The following is an 18,879-nucleotide window of genomic DNA, read 5'->3' as shown; positions in this document are numbered from 1 at the left end:
TTACAGTTTACAATGACATTTGGATTTGTGTCAACTTGTCCCACGATAAACTTCAAATCTACAAGTTTAAACAGTAAATCAAACGAATAGCATATTAGAAGATTTAATGTTGATGCAAATTTGGTCGAGACTTAAACTGGAGAATCACAAATGTTCTTTTTCAAACATTTGAGGTGGATGTTCTTTACCCGTTCTTGTAGCGAGAGTGTTGCCTTCAGGGCCCCATCTGGTCGTCCGAAAGGAAAGCAGTACCTACAGGTGAAGGAGGAACAGGCGATGCTTTTTGAGACGAGGACGAACAAAACAACAACATGAGAAAAGGTAGGTGGTATTTGAATATTGAATGATGTTTTAAACAGATGGCCGCCTCCTCGTCTCATTATATGAAGATGAAGACGCTTTTCTCACCTCGGGCGTTTTCCCTGTTGCTAATTGACAAGTGAACAGTACTTCATAAATAAAGGCAGAAGGCCAGGCAGGTCAGACTTGAAATGGACAGAAACCTACAGGCAGATGTTCTCCTCATTCAGACATGAACAAAAGAAATCTATCAGGGTTTTTATATTTAAGCACATTTAGCGGATTATATGAAGAGCCGATATCAATGGGCTCCAGAAATGATATTTATTTAGCATCCACAACCACTTTATGTAGTAATTCGTGTTTTTGGTTAATTCATATGCATGTTACACTTTTTTTTTTATCATGATTAAAAAATAATAAAAGTAACATTTGTATACTCTATAACTTTATACGAAACAAAACAAAATGAAAAACATTTAAAGACCTGATGTCCTCAAACATACATTTTGTCAGGGTGTGATTCTACTGCTGTGCCCTTAACTAGATGAAGCTAAAGATGCTAAATATACTGACACCATATTCAGTGAGATGATCAAATGTCATTGTAAGGATTGTAAAATAATCTCATCAAGTGAATTCTGGAAGTTTGGCGCTTTAAAATGACATGGTATTTCCATAGAGACAGAGCTGGAGTTGGCTGAATAACGTTGATTAAATTGTGTTTATGTCCTCAGTTGCTGCATTGGTAAGAGCGATCTGCAGTCTTTTTCATGGCAATCAAAAATAGCGCGACAGTCATACGACAATATGTAGACAAACAAGCTGCGTGATTGGATTCAAGACATTCTGAGCTTTAAAATGTGCTGTCAAAATTGCAAAAGGCAAAAGGATGAATCAGTTGGGCCCTAATCTATGTGTGCATAAGGTTCTTATGACAGTTTTGTGTTGAAGTGTGATTCATCTAAGATCTGTCCTGGATTGTGTGGTCCTCTGACCGTCTTTAATTATTTTGTATATTTTATATTGTTTTTGATTCATTTTTATTTGGTTTGTATGTATGTATGTATTTTTTATTTTTTTTAAATCTTTATTGTTTTAGCATATTTTGCTTTTGCTTGTTTTGTGCTCCATGCAGCACTTTGGAGACTTTGTGTTGGTAAAATCTGCTACACAAATAAAGTGGGGTTGGATTGGAATTAAATTGGACAAATCTGAACAAATTAGAAAAAAAAAATAAAAACAAATTTCAAAACAGGTTAACAGTTATTTTGTTTATATTATCATTATTATTATTATTATTATTATTATTATTATTATTATTATTATTATTATTCATGTATTGTATTTGTATATATCAAAAATAAATGCCATAGTCAAAATTTGATTATGTGGGCCATTATTTGTGAGAAACAAAACAAACAAAAAGCAAACAATTGGCAGTCTTTTACTTTGATAATATGTAGGGTCAACGGTACAATTTTCCCAGCTTTTGTTCAGAAATGTAGCTGATTTCCTGTTATAAGAACCTATGTAGTTAAGACCAACCACCTGCTGGACTTTTCCTCCCTTCTTGTTTTGCCATACGATAGTGATTCGTTTTTTGTTGTTGTTTTTTTTAAACAGCTTGACCAACTCAAATGAATAACATAGAATTACTGACACTATTGGGCTGGATAACTGGCAGTTAAATAGTACAAGGTTATGCATGTTTAGAGTCTTTAAGCTAAAATCAACAGTGTAAATCCTCTTCTGTGCTCAGCATTTGCATAATCCTGACATTGAGGGCCCTTGTTAGGCCACATTAGCCTGTTGTGGAGGTGAGCGTGTAATGACTGCGGGCTGGTCCCCCTCGCCGCTGTAGGGGGCCGCGTGGAGGGTTTCAATGGGCGGGCGGGGGATGGCTAATGGTCCACGGCTTTTAAAGGAGAGTGTTGCTCAAGGTCTTCAGGTCTGCGTCTTTCACACTGGCCTCACAATGTGTTCACACCACAGAGAAGGGACTGAATAGAGCGCAGACCTGCACCTGTTGTTGGGGCCGACGGCTCCGGGAATACCCAAACACACTAAAACTACGGCACATATCTAGTTTTCGACAGAGCGAAGTGGAGAGCAAAACATCACCTACCCCAATAAAACTACTAATACAGTGTGCGTTTACCTCCAGTAAGAGTTTGTCTGCACATCGAGCACAGTGAAGAACAAATACTAATTCGTCTGTTCATTTATCTTGGAATTTTCTGTGCTTGTCTTGTATTCTGATGACATGTATGAATCTCATGTCATCAGAATGATACATGACCTTTTTGAATTCAATATAATTCTATTCCCACTGGAACAGAACACCAAACTTTCTACTTGGAGTTTATTATGTTCTGGTTTAGGCCTCTTGTGATTGAAAAGGAATACCCCAAAATGAATGCATCTAGTGTCCATATTTAGTCATAGTTTTAAGCATCATTTATTACTTCTTATTTAGTTTTCATCAGCAAAAACTGATTCAATATTTACTAGTTGACAACATTAACATTTAGAACATTTAGTTTACTGTAAAAGACAGAAATCAGTATCAACACAAGGGGAAATTCTAGATAACAAACAATATTGATTTATAGTTCTATCTTTTGGTTCACTTTAGTTAAAACATGCACATTCTATAGGTTTTTGGGGGAGAAGTGGGCTGAAATGCAGTCACCTCGCAGTTGTTTTTCCCTCTTATTGGAGAAGATCAAAGCATTAGGTCAATTATAGAACGTAGATGATTATTACCGGTTTATTTGGAGCATGGATATAAGTAAACATGGCAGTTTTTGGCTACGAGCTCATTTCCATCCATTGTCCACTCTCACAAACACACTCACATTTTAGCCCCCGGGATAGTTCAACACTGGGGACAAGGTGGGTGAAAGGTCTTGCCCAAGGACACGAAGACAGTACATTCTTCAGCCACACTACGGCACCTGTGGTCTCCCATCCAACTGCTAACCAAGGCCAACCCAGCTTAGCTTCAGAGACCCGACAGTAGAGACTGCATTCAGCTCTTCCCTGGTGTCATAGGGTGAGTGTGGATGGGCGTTGTACCTGAAGTGTGTGATCTGGTCCTCTAGCAGAACCATGAGGCGGCTCCTCACGGCCTCAAACTGCTCCTTCTCCTCCACTGTCACTGTCCCCATGCCGTCCGGTCTGAGCGACACACACAAGACCAGACATGACAATCTGAAATAACTTACACTATGAAGCACAACGGGATCATCCGCAGTGTTAGTGGCAACTGACAGCAACATACATACAATGGTATTAGCCACAGCGACTTCAAAGTTAAAGTGAATATGAATTATGTGTTTGCCTGTTGAAGAAAACACAATGAATACATCAATAAAAAGGTTAAAAATGGAAGAAAGTGGCTGACTGAGTTCTAAAAATGTAATCTTTCCATCTATGTCATCAATACAGGGACAATTTATGAGTAAGGAACATATTTTTCTGGCAGTTTAAACCTTGTCAATATAAAATGTGTTTTATTATTTGTACAATAATAGTAAAAATTGGGATGATGTCGTCACACATGATAATTAACAGTTAGACTAATGTTTAACGAATGCAGATTTTATAATGTTAAATACTAAACATGCAAAAGTGTTCTGACATTGTGTGCCAGCAGTTTATCAGGTTGTTCCCCTCCTTTTTTTAGACTTCTCTTGCCACTGTATCTCTGTGGCCATTTGACACACCCGCCAGTAACATAAGAGCTTTTGACCTTTGTATCATACATGAATGGATTGGGCTTTATTTTTCTGAACATATTGATGTAGATTAATAGAACCAAGACAAATTTCCCAATAAATACATTTCATCTTGAATATAAACAGAAAATCTACAAGCATTGAAATGATTTGTAGGAATTGGGTCTATCAATGGGCATCAAACATATGACCAAAAGTCCTTTCAACTGACAAAAAACACGCTTCTGTGTTTGAATAACGCCGCAACAAATGATTTCTCTTTAGTTCATTGAGGCTCATAGAAAAGAGAATAAACCAGTTTTGTTTCATGTTTCAATAACTGTATAATTGTAAACCAAATAAAACCTTTTTTCCATATTTGTCAGTCGAAGCCCAATAATCTTCAGCAAAGATTAGGGTTTAAAGTATTTCAACAAAATAACAAAACATGACACAATTTCCACAAAAAACTTCCCTTTTTTCTCCACCCAACTAGCAACCAAACCCTTTAGAATGACCTCAGGAGTCAACCAATCTAACGCAATCAGCTTGAGTTCATCAGCAAAGAAAAATTGTGCTTCGTTAATGTCTGCCAAGTATTCATTGCCTTTGCGTGAATAGGTACTCTGGCGAAAAAGGGAAAAACATGCAATCAGAAGCCAGCGTGCCCAGCCTTGACTCCTCGGCAGATGTGAAAGAGAAAAGCAGCCTCTCCAAACGGCACTCGTGGTCGCCAGAGATGCAGAGGAGGAGGAGGAGAGGTTGCTTGTTAATGATTTGTTCCGAGGAAAAGGTTTTACTGGTCAGCTTGTGACCGCTGGGCTTTGAGTACCAAATACTCCCGTCAAGGTGTTCAGGCAAAGTTTCGAAGTCCACGAGTAGCGAGAGAAATAGTCTTAAAAAGCGAGTAAATAATGAAAGGGCATGTATTGTGAGAGTGGAAAGGGTTATATAGGAGGCTACAGGTGACGCGGGCTTGAATGGAGTGAAGGTAAAGACTTATTTACATGGAGTGCGTATGAGCGGCGGCCACCACTCAAAGCAGAGGTCAACTTCATGTGGAAGTAGATCAGCCTTTATAACATGTACATTATTCACAATGAACATGGTATGGGTCAAAAAGGAGCCTCTGAAAACATTCATACAAACAGGAAAAAACATACTGCAGAACAATTTTGGAGTAATGTGATTGCCATTAGATTTGTGGTATATTAATATAGGTTAAGCAGATGACATCACAGCTTTCTGTGGTTCATCCTTGGAAAATACCAGATTTTGTGCATCATTTCATTTTCATTTTTCGTACGATAACATGAACTTCCAATTATAAATCTTATCCAGACAGTTACTCTTTCTTGAGTAGTCATCTTTACACCGTTTTGTCTTTCATCCAAAAGTCATTCTCAATTTGCGGAGCTGGTCTGAAAACTAAACTATCAAATTATTCTTCTTTGTTACCCTAACAGCCCTGTAATGGGTGATTTAAATCCTATTGTTTGCTGTCTGCAGCTTGTCACTGATGTGCTGCGGGGCCATGATACGGGTCCTTTGGTGTGGTCAGAGGCAGGGCCAGGTCGCCGCCTCTGAATCGCTGCAGACGTGTCAAAGCTTTTCGTGCACATGTTTTTTGTTGAGACACTAGTTAATTATTATTACGTTTTGATATTTCGTTTGAGTTGTTAATTTGTTTAACCTTTTAATCTATTTATTTAATTATCTTCTTTTTCTTGCCAAATATAATATGATATACTTTTATTTTATGTAAATAATCAACTATTCAATTTTGGAAACCTTTTGTTATGCCTGTTACCATCATTTGTAAATTGTAGTCAATTTGTTGACAGTGTTTTTTACTTTTTTCCCTGTTACTTTGTTAGGTGAGCAGGACGCATCATTGATTAGCACATGTCTGGCCTGTACCGTTTGCTGACCAGGGCGTCAAAACGCTGTTGTAAACCATTTCTGTTTGAAGAGGATTCTCTTTAAAAAAATAAATACAAATCACCTGCTTATCTCCTCTTTCAAACCAACTCTTCGTTTGTGGCTTTCAGTTGAAAATAAGAAAAACATTTAAATTGCCAACTTCTGTCGTATCACCAGAATTTGATATCATAATTTCAGATGGATGGCAATATAACAATGAGGGATTTACCATTTTCAAAAGAAATATCCAAGCTTAAAAAACAACAATGTTGAACAATTGAATCATTATTTGTCAGGAATTGGTTCATTAAATTTCATCATTGGAGTTAATAACTGTAATAGTACCACTTTCTGAAGCTACTCTGAGCAATTCATTTTAAATAACTATTTATGTGAACGGACAAGACATTTTGTTTCATGTGGATGGGCCCGGTAAGAGCAGAGAGATGAACTTATTGCGATATCGAGTTAAAGCTTCACGGTCAGGAGCGCTTAAGCTGGAGGATAAGCCAAACACGCATGTCTAACCACTTTAAACCATTCTAGTTCATGTTAGCACAACGGCTAATCCTCTTCCTCAAAAGTCTCCTCCTTCCTGTGATCGGCTCCTCCCCTAACATCCTTTCAAGCATCAGTTAATCCATACGAGCACAGAGCCAATTGGAGGGGAGGGGCCCCACTGGGAGAGGCTTGTCCTGTTCAAGGGCCGCACTGCAGGGGCCCATGACTAATGAAGACGTTTAAAACAGATTAGAGGTGGGGCGGGTCTATGGGCATTCTCAAGGCCGCCCTCTTTAGATGTTTTTAGATGAGATTTAATAGCATTTTTATGTAGATTTGAGGAACGAAATCATGGGGAAAAATTGGGTTATAGAAGTTGGAAGTATATCCAAAAATGTATAGCATCACAATTGTTCTTTTGGAGATATGTAGCATTTGTCGTCTATTAAAAGAACTATTCAAATGGCAGCAACTATTTAATAACAAACTTGCCATGCTTTTTTTTTTTTTTTAATAAAGAGAATACAGTCCTATCTTGTTTTGTGGCCGTGTCAATATTAAATCAAAATATTAAAAAAAAAAAAATAACAACATAATAATAATAATAACTCTTTATTCACACTTTTAACACTTTATTCGTAAGTATATTCTCTATGTAGAAACCTTCAAATCAATTTCAACCTTTATGTGGTTGATAATGTATTATAAAAATCCCAATGTACAATAGAAATAATCTACTAGTCGACTAATATAAAGAAATATATAATTGCTGACTAGTTGCGTACTAAAATAATTGTTGGTGGCAGCCCTAGTTAATACCATAACTATCCTTTAAATAGCTATACATTTCTCCAATGCAACCACCAGTTACATTGACATCTGTTCATAAGCAATATAACCCACAGAGAAAAGACTATGGTAGTCAGTCATTGTTAACCCACAGATAATATATCATTCAAAAGATCAAGGCCATTCTCATTTATGGAAAATGTTGGTCTTTATGCATGTATTAGAATGTAAACTATTGAAAGATAAGCACATTTGCTTAAAGACTCAAATTGAATAGTAGATGAAACAAGCCAGCTCCCAGAATACTTGTTTTCAAAGGTATTTTTTTAGCCACCATGTTAAATAAATGCTGTCGTGGGATTTTGTACAATCACATCTAATTCCAAGCATGGTGCACATTTAAATGACTATTAAAAAGCATGGATCAATTCTCCAGAGAGATTTTCTAAATCAGATTTCAAATCCTGCCTGAATTTCTTTGGTAAATATATGAAGGAGTAAAGCGACTGACAGACAGTAGATTGAGACTTTTTAAGGCTGAAGCTAATTTCACAAAAAAAAAAAAAAAATCCAATTAGGGTTTATTATTTATTTAAGGCCTTTATTTTTCCCATAAACTGACCCCGATTCATCCCAGAACTGCTGATTTGATTGAAAATAGGTGAGTTCCAAATTTATTTTATATCTTATCTTCCAAGTGAATTTTAAGGGGTTAATAATAAGGAGCATGGCATTTTATATCTAAGTTCTATTTGTAAATATTCACCCTCTGCCTGGACAAATTGGCTTGGTAAAGGAAATGCACAGTGGCAAAGCCGTTAGAGCTCCCGCCTCCTCATGAGGAGCTCACGGGTTTCTCTGGGTGGAGTCTGAATGATCTTCCCGTGTTAGGAAGGACATCTTGGGTTCTGCTTAAATGTGAAATAAACATGGGTCAGCAAGTGAAGGAAACCCCAATGATGTGGTTCAATGATACAACATGAGCATTAAAGTCTGTCTTATGGATAGGGAAGAGGATCATGGTGAAATGGGTGATGAATGGGTCAAACTTGGGCCTTTTATTGATGGAAATTCTCAGCTTTTTATGGGAGACACCACTATTGACTTACACTCGGACCAACATTTATGGTTTAAAACATATCTACAGTATATATATATATATATATATATATATATATATATATATATATATATATATATATATATATATATATATAAGTGAATCATTAAAAAAGCCTGTGTCAAATCCGTGTGGTTTGGTGTCCCTCAGCTGGAAGTTGCGGCTCAGAGCGGGAGGAGAGGCGACAGCTTGTCAGGGTTCAGACACATTGTTGCGGTTAAATGAAGCGAATGCACTGGAGCCGAGGCCGGTCAGTGAGGGGAGGAGGGAAGGAGGACGAGTCGGGTCTGTGCGTTTGCGTTCAACCTGTATCATGTGTAAACGATAAGTTGAGGATTTGCCTGTAGCGCTTTGGGTCACGGCGGAGATGACAGCGCGATGTGGCAGGGGACCAGGTTGAGATGGCACAGAAGGTTAAGACACGCACAGGTCTGTCAGGGGAAGGATGTCGGGGAGGATGTCAGGGAGGATGCGTTCAAACATTTAGTAAAGACAATTCAGACAAACGTATCCGATTTAAAATGATGCAGGTGCAACTGATCATTATTTAGAACATTAATCCTTTGTGTCTTTTCTTAATACATTTTCATTCAGCTCATTATACGTTTTAGATTCTGTGCATACTCCAAATCATTACTGAATATTACATTACTTGTTTGTCATTGAATTCATCGATGAATCAGGAAAAAACTCTGGTTAGTTTAGCAGCGCTTAAAATGTAATCTCTAAGAATTCATTAGTATTATTTTATTCTCCAGGCCTTGCTAAAAGTGTAAACTGTAATGTATTAATGTAAAAACATTTCCACCTTTTGAACGGGACAGATTTAAGTGACAAGTGGGGATGAAGTGGAGAGACATTCAGCAGCATATCAAACATTGATAATATCACTACTGTTGCTTTGGACTATTGTTGCTTTAGAGAGCTGATAACAAATAAAATAAACTTCTACAGTAATCTTTTAAATAGTGATATGTTTTAAATTTTGAGCAACATTTTACAGTTAGTGGATATTTTGTATGATTTTTGAACCATATACAGGCACGGTTTAGCACATTTCTGGCATAATATTAATGAAAATTGTCATCAAGATGATAGACAAAGTATGCTATTCCTACAATAAAGACTATATTTGAATAATGGTCAGGTCCAGCTTAGTCCTGAGTGTTGATGGATGAGGGGGAGGTAAAAGCTGCTGTCAGATCTGGTGCACACGGTGATGTAGACGGGTGCAGATGAGAGGGATCGGGTCTGACAGGTAATGCTCCTTTAACCTCAGCCGTTTGTGTTATCACCTGTCACAGACCATTGAACATACAAGATGACGGCTCCTGACAATTTCTTTCACTATATGACGTTTAAAAGCCTTTTTAAACGTGTAATTATATGTAACATTTAGGGTGCACGGTGGCAAAGGCGGTTAGCGCTCTTGCCTCCCAAGAAGGAGATCATGGGTTCGATTCCCGGACCAGACCAACATCACATGATCTCTCTGGGTGGAGTTTGCATGTTCTCCCCGTGTTACCGTGGGTTCTCTCCGGCTTCCTCCCACCGTCCAAAGACATGCATGTGTTAGGTAACATTGGCAACTCTAAATTGGCCCTAGTGAATGAATGTGATGTGAACTGTCTGTAATGTCTATGTCTCTGTGTTGGCCCTGCGACAAGTTGGCCACTGTCCAGGGTGTACCCCGCCTAAGGCCCGAAGTCACTGGGATAGGCTCCAGTCACCCGCGACCCCGAAAGGGAACAAGCGGTAGAAAATGGATGGATGGACTATATAAGAAAATATATTATATAAAGTCAGGACACACACTCACAGCGGGGGGTGTTCCCAGTCTATGGAACAGCCTTCCAGAGCAGCTCCAAGAGAAACATTCAGAGAACATTCAGGCCTTTAAGAGCCGGCTCACGACACCTTTTTAGCTTAGCATTTGATGAATATATTATTTTTTATTTGTATTGTTTATTTTAGGCCCTCCTTCATATTTAAATCGGTGTTTCCTCGGAGGAGCCTCTGCACCAGGAATGCTGTTCGACTGAGGCTGTTGGGGCCGGACATTTGGTGTCTGCCTCATCTCTCTCTGGGCCCCGTTTCCTGGTGTCTGATGGCCCCTCTGATGTCTGATGATGTTTTCTTAACTGGTCATCTGTACTCTGCTTCATATCCATTATTTTAATATTTGTGTGCTTGTGCAAATAAAGCAATATAAGAATTATAAGAAATATAAACATCTGTTTTTTGAATCCCTGATTTTATGAACATGAATTGAATGTCTGTCTGTTAATAAATGATAGTCATTTGAACTAGTATGGTCTTGATCCAGGGCCAAAGTAGATGACCACATGGTAAAATAAAGGAAAGAAAGTAATTGCATGTACATAATGTATGAAAATATGAATACTGCCCTAATAGATGGGGACCAGAGTCCACTGGGCGGGGGCAAGGCAATAAAGCAAAAAACAAATCTTGCGTTTCATTATTTTCTCCTCCTGACAAATCTTTCATTTTTTCTTGACATAAAAATAGCGTTCAGTATTGCTTTTGTGAACATAAACAATGCAGATTTTTTATTTCTTCCTCCAAAGTCCGAACTCTACACCAGACCATATCCTATTGATAACTTTACACGCATTCATTCACACTCTTTCAATGTAAACTTATTTTTGCTACTGCTGTTCATTATTTTGTGTTTTCACCAAAGCACATTCCTAGTTTGTGAATTTTGTTCATTGACAATGGCAAAAGTTTTCTGATTCAGAAAATATAAAACGCTTTCAATTATTAGTCAGATATTAGACTAAGCCTGTCTTCAGTTTTGACAGAACAGTTTTGTTGAGAAAAGTCAACATTGAGTTTGTTTAGTTTCTACCTGAGCTTTGCCCACATGCTCCTCCCACATGCTCCTCCCACATGCTCCTCCCACACGCTCCGCCCACACGCTCCTCCCACATGCTCCGCCCACACGCTCCTCCCACACGCTCCTCCCACACGCTCCGCCCACATGCTCCTCCCCCACGTCTGCTCCAGCAGCTCTGAATGTAAATTACAGCATCAACTGACAAAAAGCCAATTGCAGCAATTGCCCTCTGATTATTAATTAAGTGGATAGGATAATTGTTATGTATTCAAATTGACTAAATGAGAGCACAAAGAGAAGGGTTTTGGGGTATTGTCATATACGTTGATCATTATATAACATTTTCTTCAATGTGGACCGTAATGGTAAAAACTGCATAACTGATTTTCTGCTGCTGGGCAACCATGCAGAGTAAAAGGCATATATTTTATCAAGACTATGCAATGATTATGTATAATGGGTAGTGGTATTTTTAGGCCAATACCGTTACCATTGTTATTGGAAATGCTTGGGCCGATAACCGATATTAAGATGGCATTTTCTTTACATTGTTTGGTAATCTTATTCTCATCTGCTGCGGGCAGACAGAACGAGAGAATGCTTGAAGAAAAGAGGTGGAGGTCTGGCGGTGTATGTGAACACGAGCTGGTCCAAACCCGAACACTGCACAGTGAGGGAGCGGCTATGTAACAAGGATATTGAACTATTGGCTATTGGCATGAGGCCATATTATCTGCCCCGTGAGTTCTCACATGTGATTTTGATCGCAGTCTATGTGGCCCCGTCTGCCAATGCTGAAAATGCTTGTGAAGCACTGCTCTCCAGCACTTGTAGGCTGCAAACACGGCATCCACAGGCTCTCTTCCTCATCTCTGGTGACTTTAACCACGCTTCTCCCTCTTCTGTTCTACCAACATACACCCAGTATGTTACCTGCCCCACCAGAGAGAATAGAACATTGGACTTGTTTTTTGCCAACACCAAGGAGGCTTATTCTTCTTCCCCCCTCCCTCCCCTGGGCAGCTAGGACCACAACCTTGTACATCTGAGGCCTGTGTATGAACCCATCGTGCGCAGGCAGCCTGTGGTGTCCCGTGAGGTGAGGATGTGGTCTGCTGAGAGCGAGGAGGCTCTGAGGGACTGCTTCAGCACCACTGTCTGGACTGAGCTTTATGACCCACATGGGGAGGACATCAACACCATCACAGAGTGCATCACGGACTACATCAACTTCTGTTTTGAGAACATTGTTCCCTCCCGGACGGTGCGGTGTTTCCCAAACAACAAGCCATGGATTAACCGTGAACTGAAGGCTCTGCTGAAGGAGAAGAAGAGAGCCTTCAGGTCAGGGAACAAGGAGGAGCTGAGGACTGTGCAGAAGGAGCTGAGGAGGAAGATCAGGCAGGCTGAGGCCGGCTACAAGAGGAGGATGGAGGAGCAGCTGCAGCAAAAGAACATTCAGGGAGTGTGGAGGAGCCTGAAAACCATCTCGGGCTTCAAAATCCCCCCTGCTCAGACAGAGGGGGATCTACAGTGGGTGAATGATTTAAATGCTCACTTCTTGAGGTTTGATCGGTCACCCGCCCCTCCCCCTGCACAGCTGCATGCTCCCTCTTCCACAGCTGGACAATGCCCTGCATCTGTTCCTCTTCGCTTATCTGCCCCGGACCATCAGCTCCCCACTTCGCCTGGACTCACCCATCCCCCCAGCACACGGTCCCCCTGCCAACCACTGACTGTCACAGCAGCACAGGTGGGGAGTGAGCTGAAGAGGATTAAAGTGAGGAAGGCAGCAGGACCTGATGGCATCAGCCCCAGGCTCCTTAAGTCCTGCGCAGATGAACTGTGTGGAGTTGTGGAGCATGTCTTCAACATGAGCCTGAAGCAGAGGGTGGTACCACAGGTCTGGAAGACCTCCTGTCTGGTACCTGTGCCTAAGACACCGCGCCCCAAAGACCTCAACAGCTTCAGGCCAGTGGCTCTCACGTCCCACCTGATGAAGACACTGGAGCGGCTAGTCCTGGACCACCTCCGCTCCACCGTGAGCTCAGCCATGGACCCGCTGCAGTTTGCATATCGGTCTGGCATCGGAGTGGAGGACGCCATCATCTCCCTGCTGCACCGCTCTCTCTCTCACCTGGAAAAGCCTGGCAGCTCTGTGAGGATTCTGTTCTTCGATCTTTCCAGCGCCTTCAACACCATCCAGCCGCTGCTCCTGAGGGACAAGCTGGAGACGGCTGGTGTGGACTATGACCTGGCAGAGTGGATCCTGGACTACCTCACAGACCGACCCCAGTTTGTGAGAGCCCGGGACTGTGTGTCTGACACTCGGACCTGCAGTGTGGGGGCGCCCCAGGGCACCGTCCTCGCGCCCTTTCTCTTCACCCTTTACACTGCAGACTTCAGACACGACACGGGAAGCTCTGTCCTGCAGAAGTTCTCTGACGACTCTGCCATCATCGGACTCATCACGGACGACGATGATGCGGAGTACAGAGGATTGGAGCAGGACTTTGTGGACTGGTGTCAGCGGAACCACCTCCTCATCAACGCGGGGAAGACCAAGGAGATGGTGGTGGACTTCCGCAGACACCACCCCACTGCCCCCTCACCAGTGAACATCCAGGGACGGGACATTGAGAGAGTGACTCATACAAGTACCTGGGTGTTCATCTGAACCACAAACTGGACTGGACTCATAACACAGACGCACTGTACAGGAAGAGCCAGAGTCGGCTCTACCTCCTGAGGAGACTCAGGTCTTTTGGAGTGACAGGGCCACTCCTGAAGACCTTCTACGACTCTGTGGTGGCATCAGCTCCTGTACGGTGTGGCCTGCTGGAGCAGCAGCATCACAGAGAGGGAGAGGAAGAAGCTGGACAAAGTCATCAAGAAGTCCAGCTCCGTCCTGGGCTGTGCTCTGGACTCGGTGCAGGAGGTGGGGGACAGGAGGGTCCTGGCTAAACTCACATCTATGCTGGACCATGAGTGTCACCCCCTGCAGGACACTCTCTCCGCTCTGGAGAGCAGCTTCAGTGAGAGACTGATCCACCCTCGCTGTGTGAAGGAAAGGTTCCGTAGGTCTTTCCTTCCTGCTGCTGTCAGACTTTATAACAAAAACTGTTAGTACTGAACACTCGCAATACTGACCTAACCTAATACTGATGTGCAATTCTGTCATATGTGCAATTGCTGTTGGAATTCATGTGCAATTACTGTGAAATTCATGTGCAATCTATGTGCTGTCGTGACACATATTCATGTGCAATTACTGTCGGGATCACATGCAATGGTATTTATTTATTTATTTGTCTATGGGAGTTTTTATTTATTTATAGGAGATCTTCTACTGAAAGTGTTTTTCAGACTTCCTATAAGTGATCTGTTCTTCTGTATCTACCTCTGTATCTACCTGCGTTGCACCAATGAAATTTCCCCATGTGGGACAATAAAGGAATATCTTATCTTATCTTATCTTAAACACATGCATTAAAAATATATATTTTTTAACAAAGAACACATAATTCACCTTATTTAAAGAAAAAAAGTTTAAAGGGCAATTATTTATTTAGCTCTATGTTCAGATATAGGCAGGCTATAGGCTATAACATGATTATTCTTTATTAGAATAAAATATGTCTGTGAATTTCCTGTTTTATTTAGATTATTTATCAGACTCAGAATCTACATTTGTCATCATCGTTGCCAGGGACTACAGGTGGAAATGAGCAATTAAGCTACAGCCTGGTACAATGAATCTTTCCTGTTAAGGTTAATGTATATTGTGCATTCTGCCCGTCTCGATAAATAAACTAAATAAAAACTAAACTCCTCCTGAACCAACAGCAGCAGCAGCAGCAGCAGCAGCAGCAGCAGCAGCAGTAGCAGCAGCAGCAGCAGCAGCAGCAGCAGCAGCAGCAGCAGCAGCAGCAACAGTCTCTCCTCCTGAACCAGCAGCAGTAACAGTCTCTCCTCCTGAACCAGCAGCAGCAACAGTCTCTCCTCCTGAACCAGCAGCAGCAACAGTCTCTCCTCCTGAACCAGCAGCAGTAACAGTCTCTCCTCCTGAACCAGCAGCAGCAACAACAGTCTCTCCTCCTGAACCAGCAGCAGCAACAGTCTCTCCTCCTGAACCAGCAGCAGCAGCAACAGTCTCTCCTCCTGAACCAGCAGCAGCAACAGTCTCTCCTCCTGAACCAGCAGCGGCAACAGTCTCTCCTCCTGAACCAGCAGCAGCAACAGTCTCTCCTCCTGAACCAGCAGCAGCAACAGTCTCTCCTCCTGAACCAGCAGCGGCAACAGTCTCTCCTCCTGAACCAGCAGCAGCAACAGTCTCTCCTCCTGAACCAGCAGCAGCAACAGTCTCTCCTCCTGAACCAGCAGCGGCAACAGTCTCTACTCCTGAGGCCTGTGTCTGATCAGACTCTTCTTCTTAAAACCTCTCACTCTAAACGTATCTGGAGTAAACATGTTTTAGATGATTGTTTAGGAGAAAACTAGTTAAATAACATCTGGAAATAAAACGGCGTTTATTCCGGGTTGCAAGGGAATTTGTCGTGCTTATGACAAGTTTCGTCTAAAACTTTTCAAGAGCTTTTAAAAGTCTGTAACGTTGACATTTCTGGTTCACTTGACTTAATTGTTTATATAGGAGCAGAAAGTCTCCTCCTCCTTCCTGTTTCATGACTAAGGCGTAACATCGGCAGACTGATATCGGTGCTTTCGGCTGACACCAGTATTACTCAATGACATGAATATTGGCCGATACAGATACTGGGCCGATATATCGGTGTATTCCTACTTATGGGAATGATTGTACATATAACAATCTGATTTGGGGTCCACAGTGGAAGAAGAAGAAAATAAAAACTAAAATTGCCTCTATTAAGTTTAGATTCTTAGCTTATCAATACCGGATATCAATCAATACTAATGCAAGTTTTCTATTAATGATTGAGTATCAAAAAAAAAAATACCTTTCTTGATATATTTCAGAATGGATTGGATCTATTTCAGAACTAACTAAACTAACTAAATAACTAAGAAAAAAGATGCTACCATTTGGTGATGAAAATTGTCTAAAACAAAGGATTGTATTATTTTTGTCAAAAGCAGAAAAATAATACAAATCCTTTTTTTTTCTTTCTTCATTGTATCAAAATAAAGTTTGGAGTTTTAGTATTGTGACGTGAATGTCGACATGAATGAAGATGGCCAATGTTGATTGATTCCTGTTTAGTATGTCTACTGTAATCAACGTTTTGGTTTTATCGGTGTGACAAATGTTCATTCATTAATCAAATATAGTTTTAGACGGTGGAGACAATCACAGACACAACCTGCGCCGTTTTGTCCACCAGCTTTTACCTCCACCAAAATAAATAGAATGAACTGTCAAATCTATAAAAATATCTGTTTCATCTCAGTCATTAGAGACCAGAAAAACATGCACAAGTGAAAATGCAAGGGAAATGTATTGGTTCAAATACATTTTTAGAGCTGAGATCACAATATAGATTTCAAAATGTATTGCATTCTGTTTTCCGCCATTAAGGGGTGACTACTGCCTCTGAGAGTTCATTGGTTAAATCTACATGCTTCACTCTGCATGACAGCACACCAAAATAGCATAACATCAACATATCATCAGATTTCCCCGCCATACCACTCTGAACAGTACAAACTTACTGAGATCGAGATCAATTTTGTCCTTAGTGGACCTAAGATAAGAGAACCTTTATTTGTCCCACAATGCGGAACTTTCATAGTTGCAACATATTCAGTGTCTAATATGATTTTGATTGTAGCTAATAACAATGGCATGGCTATAGAACTATACTCAATTACAGTACAATTACCCCAAAAATGTACTCCAAAGTAAGGTGAGTATTTGTAAGTAGTTCCTTTCCAGCCCTGGTCATACCTGTTGCCGTGCACGTGCGAGGCGCAGAAGGCGTAGCTGTAGTGGAGCAGTGTGGGATCCACCAGAGAGCTGTTCTCAGAGTAGTCCATCAGGTCTTTGAGGTAACTCAGGTGTCTGTGACAGCCCCGCACCCCATACCGGGCGCAGTACTCATCTAGGACAAACACCTGACCCGGACTGAACCAGCCCTGAGCACAGACACACGGGTACAAGGACAGAACAGAGGTTAGGTTCATGTGACAACAATCTGCACCCTTTTAAACCGAGGTGGAGGGAAGGTCAGAATTCTATAGTAGTAATAGCTTTTTAAGGGACATTATAGGCAAATTCACAGAGCTTTTAACCGTGTTGCAGTGGTGTTCTTTCAGCATATTCATTATATGCCTGTAAAGTTCTGCAACCAAGGCTCAAGTGTGCAGAAAATTACAGATTTCACCTACCCCCTATCCCCACCCACATTGAGATTATTTGACTCTTAAAAATGTTATAGCAATTAGATCTGACACTTTGCCTTCAGTCGCTTCCATTCCAGAATTGTGTACATTATAGAGGATCTATAACAGGGGTGGGCAAACTATGGCCCGTTTGTCTTTATAATCGGGCCCGCCAAACATGCCAAGTATCTCCCCTCAGGCATCTGTCTGCACTTGTATCTTTAATAAATATGACGTGAAATTAATTAAATAATAGATTCAATAGCCTATATTTGACAGAATATATTTATATTTTTTGATTATTTTTTTTCCACACCAATGATCGCGGGCCGGCCCTCCGCTACTTGCCTGGATTCAAATATGGCCCACAGAGGAAAATAATTGCCCACCCCTGATCAATAATGTCACTGAGACGAGCAGGTTGCGGACACCTTTAATGAAGCCCATGATCTTTTTGGTCTTTAATAGGTTCCCCAACTTTAAAAACATACTTTTTTGAAAATACTTATACTACACAAAACCACTTCAAAGGCAACAGGTCCAGGGAGCATGTGTTTAGAGGGCCCAAAGAAAGAAAGTCATGGATAAAGTCGTACAACTGCCGCATCTTTCACTCCACAGAACCAACTAAAAGTGGTGTTATTTTCTTACAATTATCCAGAGGTCTGCAGAGGTTAACTATTCTCAAGCAGCTGGCAACAAGGAGGGAAAAATACACCGAGATATGTAAAGGTGTGGAGCGAACGGCTGCATCATTAGCTCACTCATCCTGTGTGTAATCACTAAATTAGGCGTGAAACATGCAACACTAATTAAGATTCCTGGTGGAACGCACATTAGCAAATTAGCACCTCCACAGAGCCGCTGACACACAGAAGGTGACTTTACCTTTGAGGCAGTGCCTGGATTCACACAAGTAAAAGGGGCAGTCTTTATGGAAAAGTCAAGACTTTTGAACAGATAAAGTAGCCAGTAATTAGTTTGTTAGTAAATTTGTATTTACTTTTACTGCTGTTGAAACCATTGCATTACTACTAAAGTATTACTTATTCCATTACCATTAAGGGGAAGAAAAGAAAAATCTAAAGTTAATAATAATAGTTTAAAAGGTTAAGTACAGGCAGATGTGATATTAGCAGTTTATTATTGTTATATATAACAGAGTGGAAAGACAAAAATAAAAAGTAACAGGAATATTGACCAAAACTCTGGCATAGTCTGGCTTTATAGTAATGTTCATGTAATATTATCTATTTGATTAATGTCCACTGTTATTGTCTGTTCAGTCTTTCTCACTTATTTCCTCG

General features: G+C 40.8%; 1 protein-coding gene across 3 annotated transcripts in view; it reads right to left on the bottom strand.

Annotated features, from left to right (window-relative positions):
- Nucleotides 1-18,879, bottom strand: part of cadps2 (Ca++-dependent secretion activator 2) — a 286,229-nt gene that overhangs the window by 64,142 nt on the left and 203,208 nt on the right. For all 3 annotated transcript variants that reach the window (XM_072434936.1, XM_072434937.1, XM_072434938.1), the window contains exons 13-15: nt 17,139-17,326; nt 3,382-3,483; nt 189-252 (exon numbers count right to left, since the gene is read on the bottom strand). In XM_072434936.1, coding sequence (XP_072291037.1) covers nt 189-252; nt 3,382-3,483; nt 17,139-17,326 — 354 coding nt within the window. The remainder of the gene's footprint in view (nt 1-188; nt 253-3,381; nt 3,484-17,138; nt 17,327-18,879) is intronic.

This window comes from Eucyclogobius newberryi, unplaced genomic scaffold (genome assembly GCF_026437365.1).
Source record: "Eucyclogobius newberryi isolate DKJ021-1_F unplaced genomic scaffold, fEucNew1.0.hap1 SCAF_7, whole genome shotgun sequence".
In the NCBI taxonomy this organism is placed as follows: Eukaryota; Metazoa; Chordata; class Actinopteri; order Gobiiformes; family Gobiidae; genus Eucyclogobius; species Eucyclogobius newberryi.
The sequence above is the reverse complement of the archived record's forward strand: the minus strand, read 5'-3'. Positions and strand labels throughout refer to the sequence as shown.